The sequence below is a fragment of the Vombatus ursinus genome, unplaced genomic scaffold (genome assembly GCF_900497805.2).
Source record: "Vombatus ursinus unplaced genomic scaffold, bare-nosed wombat genome assembly UNPS02014877.1, whole genome shotgun sequence".
Classification (NCBI taxonomy): Eukaryota; Metazoa; Chordata; class Mammalia; order Diprotodontia; family Vombatidae; genus Vombatus; species Vombatus ursinus.
The window spans coordinates 605,895-615,548 of NW_020954655.1; the positions used below are offsets into that span (position 1 = coordinate 605,895).

The following is a 9,654-nucleotide window of genomic DNA, read 5'->3' on the forward strand; positions in this document are numbered from 1 at the left end:
TCCAGGAAGCTGTCTAAGACTTTAAGTTACAGACTAGTTGCTGACCTGCATTAGCAGAGGGAGTTCCCTAGATCATGAAATCACAGATCTGGGCCAAACCACAACAATAACGACAGGTGATGATTATACGGCCCTTTATAGTTTACAAAGATTAGCTTATCTGTTCCTCATAGCAACCGTGTGAGGTGGGTAATAAAGATTCTCTCCCCCTAATTTTAAAGATGAAAAATCAGAGGCACAGAAAAATTAAGTGACTTCAAAGTGAAGTGGCAGAAGCATCACTGGGACTTCTGACTTCAAAACCAGTACTCTTTCCTCTCCACCATAGCTCTCACTACTCTCACACTGAAGGGAAATGGAGTTTCCCATACACATACACAAACCCAAGAAGGGTGGATTAGCCAAGGGATACATACCGTTGGAAGTTTCCTTGTTCCAAGTCTGCATGAAACAAACTAGCCACTGCAAAGTTGCCATACCAAATGGCAGCAAATGTACTACTTACTGACAATCGCAACAGACGGGATAAGAACAGAAGAGGCTATAAAGAAGACGAAATTCTTCTCAGATAATTAGGGATAACATATGCCCATAGAGTAATGGAGGGTATACCAGAAGGTGCCTTCTTTTTTGAGCAACATAGACAGTCAAATTAGTTAATTCAGGTCATTCCTCCTCCCTCTTCTTTCTTCTCCTCTCCTCCTACCTTTCAGGCTAGAAGTATTCAGCCCTGTAGTCTACACTGGTATAATAGGCATTGTTGTTGTTCAGTTGTGTCTGACTATTCATAACCCCACGGACCATAGCACACTAACGCTATCCATGGGGTTTTCCTGGCAAAGATACTGGAGCGATTTACCATTTCCTTCTCCAGTGAATTAAGGCAAACAGAGGTTAAGTGACTTGTCCAGGGTCACACAGCTAGTATCTGAGGCTGGATTTGAACTCAGGTCTCCCTGACTCCAGGCCCAGCACTCTATCCACTAGCCACCTAGCTGCCTCCTATAATAGGTTTAGTAATTACTAAATCTTCTGTACACTTTGTGCTGTGTGGACACAGCTACTATTTATAGGTAGCCATGACACATAAAATGAACTATACAAGAACAAAGCTGTGAACTATGGTAAGTACTTCCAGGGAAGTTTTTTTTTTTTCCATTTACAATTTATAACTTACTTTGCAAAAGTGGAAGAGTGAGACACTAAAGACAATATTTAAAAACAAATTCTAAGTTAGATTTACAATTTCAAAGGCAGTGTTGCATTTTATTAAATTTGGCTCTTTATTCCGTTAACATTTAGGGCTCTGTGCCTAAAAAAACCTTCAGGTTAAAATTTAAGACCAATGATAAAGGTCCAAATTTGAAATAAAATCATTTTTTTCCTGAGAACTTTCTTGTATATTTAGATTTTCTAACTTGAAAAAAGGATTTTATACGTATATATGTGTGTGTGTATGTATATGTTGTCCACCTAAAACTAATATGTCAAAATGAACAAAAATGCAATTTTTTGTTAATTTTTTTGTTTAACCCCTTAGTTTATTAGGCGATTCTCAGCCTCTGTGTGTGTGTATATGAATGTATGTGTATGTGTATGTATGTATGTATGTGTGTGTATGTGTGTATGTGTGTTTTAAATGCACTTTGTTCAGTAGTAACTTCTTTCTTGTAAAAGTATTTTGGGATTTAAGGATGTGCATAAAGAGAAATGAAAAAGTTATGATATGTGTTTTATAAGCACATATGACTACACATTCAACAAATAGAATGTCTTTTATTGGTATACATTTGGCCTTTACCTGGTAGGAGTACATCAACAAAAATGGTTAAGTGCCATGAACATAAAAAAGTCAGATTCCTCCATACCTTCTTCTAAAACCAAGACATAAGTCATTCAAATCAATCAATTAACAGGTATTTTTTTTAAAGGCTTATCTACCATACGCCAGGTACTGTGCTAGGCAATGGAGATACAAAGAAAAAATGAAACAGTCACTGTCCTCAAGGAGCTTACATTCTCTGGGGATGGTAGTGGGGACAACATGTAGAGAGATAAGATACAAAATAATGCAAATTAAATGAAAGGTAAACACAAGGTAATTGGAGGTAATATATAGCTGAAGCAATGCGGAAAGTCTCCATGGAGGAGGTGGCATGCTTGAGTTGAGCATTAAAAAAAAACAAACAAGGGATTCAGGGAAGAGAGGAAAGGAATATACGTTCTGGACATGAGGGAAAGCCTATGCAAAGACGAGATGAAATGTCAACTGTGAGGAACAGAAAGAAGGCCAGTTTAACTGGTATTCAGAATATATGAAGGGGTATAATATGTAATGAGTCTAGAAAAGTAGAGCTGGAACCACATTATGAAGCACTTTGAATGCCAAACTGAGAAGTTCATGTTTGTGCTTAGGGGTGATAGGGAGGCATGGTAGTTCCTTGAGCAGGGGAGTGATGTCATTTTGGAATGCCATTTTGTCAGCTGTGTGAAAAATAGATTGGTGAAGGGAGAGACTTGTGGAAGGGAGACCAGTTAGAAGCTATTACATTGTCCAAGTTAATGGACAAGGGGGCCCTCTCCTAGAATTCCATCCTGTATTTTTTTCTCCATCTGATACCAAAATTAATTAATCAAAGAAATATTACCAAGCACCTACTAAGTATAAGGCACTGCAAGGAGCAAGCTATATTAGTTATGAACCCTATGCCTCAGGGAATTCACAATCTAGATGGGAACAGATGGAAAGACAAAGTCATTTGACCTCACTGGGACTCAATTTTTCACCTGTGAAATCAGAAGGAGTTAAGTGAGGTAACATCTAAATTCCTTTCCCATTCTAAATGTATTCCCATTCTAAATTTATTTTATCCTATATAAAAAGATAACAGTGTCAGAGAGAATATAATAAATGCTAAATAACTTGAGTAGAACCTAAGTGTTTCAGGAGTTCAGAGGAGTAAAAAGTCATACATTGTGTGCTAAGGTGATAAGGGAAGGCTTCATAGACAATACGGGATTTGAACTGGTCTTTAAAGGAGAAAAAGAAAAAATAATTTCACTGCTAGTGCTCCTTCTGCTAACTGACCTCAGGCTATGTAATAAAGAGACCAATTTTGGCCAGTCTGAGTAAGGGGTATGTAAAACACAAATACCAAGGCCTAAATATGCTATTGCTAATATCTGTAACCTCAACCACCCCTAGGCCACATTCAACGTGATGTAGGAAAGATATCTGGAACTAGAGTCAAGAGGCCTGTATTCAAATCCTAGTTCTCCTATTTTCTACCTGAATGACCTTGGGAAAATCACTTAAGCTTTCTGGGTCTCATTTTGTTACCTGGAAAGAGAAGGGGTTGGGCCAAATAATTTGTATGGTCCTTTAAAGTCAAATTTCTGCAATCTTATGATATATGTTAGGAATCTAAGAAATCTAACCTTGATAACAAAGAGGATGAGAAGAATGTCCACTACCCCTTGCTCTCCCTATGCTATAGCATACTCTGTCCAATAGGAGAATATGACCAATGAAAAGAACATTGCTTCTGTAGTAATGACAGGAAGAAAGATAATCTGGCAATAAAAGATAACCATTCAAGGTTCTGGACTAGAGCATCTTAAAGCTGCCATACATTTTTTAAAAAGGAGTATCCATTATGAAAAAAATGATTTATTATATTGTTTGGGAAAAATTATTGTACTATTTAAATCCAATCTTATGTCATTAAAGGTTGTCCACACCCAGAATGTCTCTTGACCCCAGTAATTCTCTAGGAATACCTGAGATGACTTAAGGCATTTCTGATTCCCCTAGGTCCTGGCTCCACCCAATATATTCTTCATACTTTTTTTTTAATGAGATTGTAAAGTATATTACAGAAGTTGAACAAGTAAGAAGGCTTGGAGGAATTCCTATTATTAAGATTTAATATTCATTAAGCATCTGTTTGCTAGGTTTGATCCACTCACTTCTATCCCAAGAGGACACTAAGAACATACCCACTTAAACAGATCCAGGACAAGGTATCCATAAGGGTAAGATTTTAAAAATGCACCATATGTTTCTGTCCACTTTCATAGGCAACCTGACTTCTAGCAGGGGTTCTTAGAGTTTTTCTGGCAATTAACTGTGTTTCAATACAAATGGTTTCCTTTGTAATCTTATGAATTTTATTTTATTCATTAAAAAAAGTTATTGTAAAAAGGGGTTCATAGGTTTCAGCAGACTGCCAAAGAGGTTGATGACACACACACAAAAGGTTAAGAACTTCTGACTTAATAAATATGTACATGTCTTCAGCAGTAGATTTTTTTAAAGTAATAATGTCCTCCTACGTGCCCTTCTAACATATTTGCTTTTCCTCTGTTTGTCGCACATTGGCTACCCTGAGTTACTTTTATAAATGCATGGATGAGGTCAACAACTTGGCACTCTTATTTCTTAGAGGTAGATGACTACTGGTTTATGGCCTTTGTGAGGAAGCAGACAACTGGTACACTGGAAGGACTGCCAGAGTTAATGTAAGAGGTTTGTTATTTAGTCATTTTAGTCACATCAGACTCTTCATGACTTCATTTGGGATTTTCTTGGCAAAGATACTGAAGTGGTGCGACATTTCTTTCTACAGCTCATTTTACAAATGAGGAAACTGAGGCAAACAGGGTTAAATGACTTGCTCAGGGTCACACAGCTATTAAGTGTCTGAAGTCAGATTTGAATTTAAGTCTTCCTGACTCCAGGCCCAGCACTCTATCCACTGTACCACCTAGCTGTCCAGCATAAAATGACCTGGTTTCAAATCCCAACTCCTCCATGACCTTGGGCATATTATAATCTAATCAAATGTGTACCAGAACATTTTTTTTAACTGCTTGATTTATTTTCCTATTTGTGGCAACATGGCTTTTAGAATAACAGATTTAGAGCTGGAGGGGGAGGGGTAACCTTAGAATTCTTGGAATCCCAATTCCTTCATTTTGCAGATGAGGAAATTGAGGGCCAGAGTAATAATGTGACTTGTCCAGTGTGACATGACTAGCAAAATGTCAAAGGTACAACTGGAATTCTGGTCTTCCTAACTCCAAATCCAGTACTATATCCACTACACAAGGATATTAAGGTAGAATCAGTAAGACCTAAGTTCAAATGTGGTCTCCAAAACTTACTAGCTGTGTAACACTGGGCAAGCAACAATTTTCTAAGCCTCAGTCAATTCTCTAAGAATGTAAGTTAGAGATGGGTTGTGATAGAGGATGGTTGAGTGTGTTCCCATGTTGATGGAATTAAAGGTATACAGGTATGTGGACTAGGACTGTGCTCTGATTTCCCACATTTTTCCAGTATGGATTAGATAAACTAACTCTTCTGCATTTCAGGTCAAGAAATCATGAGACTAGCACAGTGGTATATAATACAGTTGCAGAGTAACTTCTACACAAATGCCTTCTCACAGAAGTCTATGGAGGCTTTGCAAGTGGGATGATTTGAAGTATACAAGCCAGCCCCCAGCTTCTGAGATTAGAAGCTCCAGTTAACGAATTGAGGTAAGGAAAACTCGCTAGATTTACCTAAATACTATCTTTAAAAAAAACTCTTTCTTTAGTACATGCTCTTCTTTAATAAATATTTATTTAGCACCCCAATCTATCATTACTCATCAATCAATAAACATTTATTAAGTACCTACTACATGCCAAGCATTGGGGATATAAAAAGAAATACATCATCAGAAATACCATTCAAAACAGAAATACTTACAGTTAAGTAGCCCACTAGAACACAAGATATAAAGGCGTAGGTTTTTTTTTAAGTAACTTTTGAGTCAATATCACTTTCTAGCTAAAGCCTTTCTTTTGAACCATTATGACAAATACAAGAAAGATGATGGTCGTGCCAACACGACATTTTCACAAGCAAATGAGAGATCAGATATAATTTATATTTGAAAGTTCAACTAAATTAAATACTTGCTATAAAGTGACCAATTAAACACTTGATACAATGCAGCCAAGAATATTTAATCATTCAGACATTTCAAATGACTCAACAATTTGACCTCTCTTGGGAAAAGAGAAGTCATCCTGTGCAGTATAATCAGTGTACAACAGTTAGTGATGTCATGGTCCCCAAGGAAGGTCTGACAAATCATTTAAAAACACTAAATAAAAAAAATAAAAATATTAAAGGGACCAAAAAACTTAATCCTTTCAGTCCACAGTGTTCAAATAACATGTAAGAGTGTTACACTATGAAGTTGTGATGCATAAGTATGGCTGTGTACATAATATGGACATATGTATATACAGAAAAAGAACTATTATTTCAGTATGAAAAAACCACAAACCTGCTTTGACTGAAACTTTTTTCAAAAGTATCAAGTGTTAGCAGTCAGGTATTAGAATGGTAGGAAAAGGGGAAGACTACTCATAAAAAATAGAATTGATTCAAATAAATGAGAGCGAACAAATATATATATTTTTTCCAAACTTCATTATTAATCAGCTAGAAAATGTTCAAAGATTTCTCATAACTCTCCTTAAACTTTAAAAATAATTGAGCTTTTCAGCAAATGTATTAATACTTTATTTTTAGTCTGAATAATTGTTATACCATACCACTTACATGTTATGGATTTTTTCATTACGCTCATTTTTAAAGCTCATCTTGGTTTTCAAAGATAAGGCTCTTTTCCTTTCATTTTCAACTCTTTTGGAGGTGAAATTTTATTAATAACTCTTTCTCTAGAATTCATTTTCCTCTTTCATTCTATATGTCACCAAGGGGAGAGGTGAGAACAAAACCTACTTTATGTTCACTTAATGGGGCAGATTGTAGAATAAATAAAGAAATCTATTTCACAAAAGGAAATGGCTAAAAGCTTTTCACTTATAATTCTTGTACGCCTTAGACCATGATTTCTCTTTAAGATGGAAACATAGTTGCTGATTGAGTTTATGTTCACTCACTTTATTTTTAACTAAAGCTTTAATGAGAAGTGCTGAGACATGCCAATACTTCTATTACACCTAGTTTGGTTTTATAATGAAACACTGCATTTTTGTGAAATAAAGGCCTATTTCAGAAAGAATCTCTCAAACCATTCTGTTTATATTTGTTTTTGTTATTATTAGCAAAATTGTGGAAACTGGTTTTCCTTTTGCAAAGTCAGGTTGCAAAAGATGAAGGAAGCATTTGTCCTTGAATTTTGAAACACATCTTCTAGATTAAGAAGGGTAGCCATATTTTGAATGTAGAAAATAAGTCGTTAGACAACCATTAGGCTTTGGAACAGCTAACTGTTATAAAAGTATATCAGAGGTGATCTGACTGCCTTACTAAGTCAGTCCATGCAAGCTAAGTGAAGTATATTTCTGAGCCAATCTACAAAGTCAAAAGTAAAAGTGCACTCCTACTAAGGAAGAAAAGAAAGTTTCAGCCCTAAATTATCCAGATAAGCTAGTTTACACTGCCCACAATAATCATATCATCTCAACTCTCTATTTCATTTTGCCTGTAAAGACATACAATTTAAATAATGAACTAGGAAAAAAAAAGTATCATTCCTGTCATGTACTGGATACTGAAAGCAGCATTTAATAATGAAAAGGAAGGTGTAATTTTCCACTTCAGAGACCCCTATTCAGAATGAGAACACCTGTTGGATTTGAGAGCTTAAAGCTTAGTGTAATAATGCATACCTGTTATAATCCAGAGTTTTACGGAAGGGTGTGTGAGTGTGTGGAGGCTTCTCTATTGTTTAATCAACATATCTAGCTACTAATTATTTATGAATTACAGTACTGAAAATAAAGTTTCCTACCCTGAGCATTTAAGGAGTGGCCAATAGTGTAGTGAGGTTTTTGTGTATTTGTTTGAACGTAGTACCTTGTTACCTGTTAATCCCTTTCTGATTACCTAGCAAGAGCTCAATTTATGAAAGCCAAAACCTGCTTCATCTCAGGGGGGCTGAAAAACCCATTTTCCAATAAAACCTCGAATGCCCTCGGTATCTTATGGATAAGCAAAGCATGGAACTACAGGACCACTGACCAGACTATTCAAGAAGCTGGACTCTTCAGAGTTCCCCAAAGAAATGACAGCAGACTCAGTGCCTTGTCTGGGCCAAATTCTAATCTAGTAACCAAAGAGATGTATCCAGTGGCACCCATGCCACCCTCTCCTTCCCTCCAAATGTCAGAAGACTCTCCCTCCTCCCCATTACAGGTGGTTCCACCAAAGTGCAAGTGCATAAAAGCCTGAAGCAATCAGTCCGGAGTTCAAAACGTACCGTGGGATCCGCTGGATCTGAGATCGTGGGCTTGGGTGGGGATGGTTTATAAATTCCCAAATAATATTGCCTGGGCTAAGTCCCTCTCAGACGCTGCCCCAAAGTGTCTAAAACATCCCAAAGTCTTGGAGGTGCTCCATTTACTCCCTCCCGACTCTCAGGCAAACACTGAAATGACCAGAGTTGCAATCGCCACCTACTTCTCCTCCTCCTGCTTTCCTGCAGAAATGGGTAACCCAGGGCCATGGGCGTGTGAATATGCATGTACAAATAGTCTCCCACCTCATACAGGGAGCAGCCTTTACAAGATACGGAGCCTTCCCCCAGCTCCCCTCCCCATTGCCCACTCCGCGCATGGGGTCTCCGCACTTGGCTGGAGGACAGCATTTCCCACCGCCTCCAGGAGCAGGTGAATGAACAAACACACACACCCGCCGACGCGCGCCCACGCTCACACAACACACTCATACACATACACACACACACACACACACACACACACAAACACGCAGAGCGAGGCATGTAGTAGCGTGTCACCCAGCAGAAGCCCAAGAAACCTGTCTTGTCTCCCCTCCAGTCCTCCGGCTCCCCACATCCCTGCCCCCACCCTACCCCCGGAGCGGCACTACCTGGGCTGCTGGCGGCGGCGGCTGCGGGGCTCTGGGGGCTCCAGCTGCCGCTGCCGCTGCCGCTGCCTCTGCTGGGGGAAGCCCTCGAGCCTGGCGGGGACCGCGCTCTTCCAGCTGCCGCTGCTGCTGTCGGCCGAGGCGACCCGAGAGCTGGGACTGCTCGGACCCGGCTGCTGGCGGCGGCTGCTCCTGCTCCTGCTCCTGCTCCTGCTCCCACTGTCCCCGCCGCCGCCGCCGACGCTGCTCCGACCCTCGGGGTGGATGTTACCGCTTTCCCGGCGTCTCCCGCTCCCGCCGCTGCTCCAGTCCTGCAGGAGGCCGGGCTGCTCGGAAGGCAAACTCTTCCGCACACACAGCCAGCCAGGAGGGTTTTCCTCCTTAGCCGCCGCCACTGCCGCCGCCGCCGCCGCCGCCGCCTCCTCCTTCTTCTCTTCCTCCTCCTCCTCTTCCTCCTCCTCCTCCTTCTCCTCCTCCTTCCCGCTGCTCCTACTGCCGCCGCCGCGGTATCTCATGGTGAGAGCAGCCACCGCATCCCGGGGCTCCGGCTTCGCCTGCGCCTCGCGGACTCACATGCACACACCACACACGTACGCACGACACTGGGGCTCCGGGACCCACTAACTGACACACGGTCTTCTCTCGACCTGCGGGCTCGGACGCTTGCAGCCACTGACTGGGGCTGCTGCTAGAAGGGTCCGGCTCCCTGCGGGCTCCTGGGGTCCCGCTGCAGCGTGGCA

General features: G+C 40.3%; 1 protein-coding gene across 1 annotated transcript in view; it reads right to left on the reverse strand.

Annotated features, from left to right (window-relative positions):
- Window positions 1–9,429, reverse strand: part of NPAS2 (neuronal PAS domain protein 2) — a 238,145-nt gene extending 228,716 nt beyond the window's left edge. The window contains exon 1 of the mRNA XM_027842576.1: window positions 8,918–9,429. Within this exon, the coding sequence (XP_027698377.1) occupies window positions 8,918–9,429 (512 nt within the window). The remainder of the gene's footprint in view (window positions 1–8,917) is intronic.
- Between the last annotated feature and the right edge of the window lie 225 nt (window positions 9,430–9,654).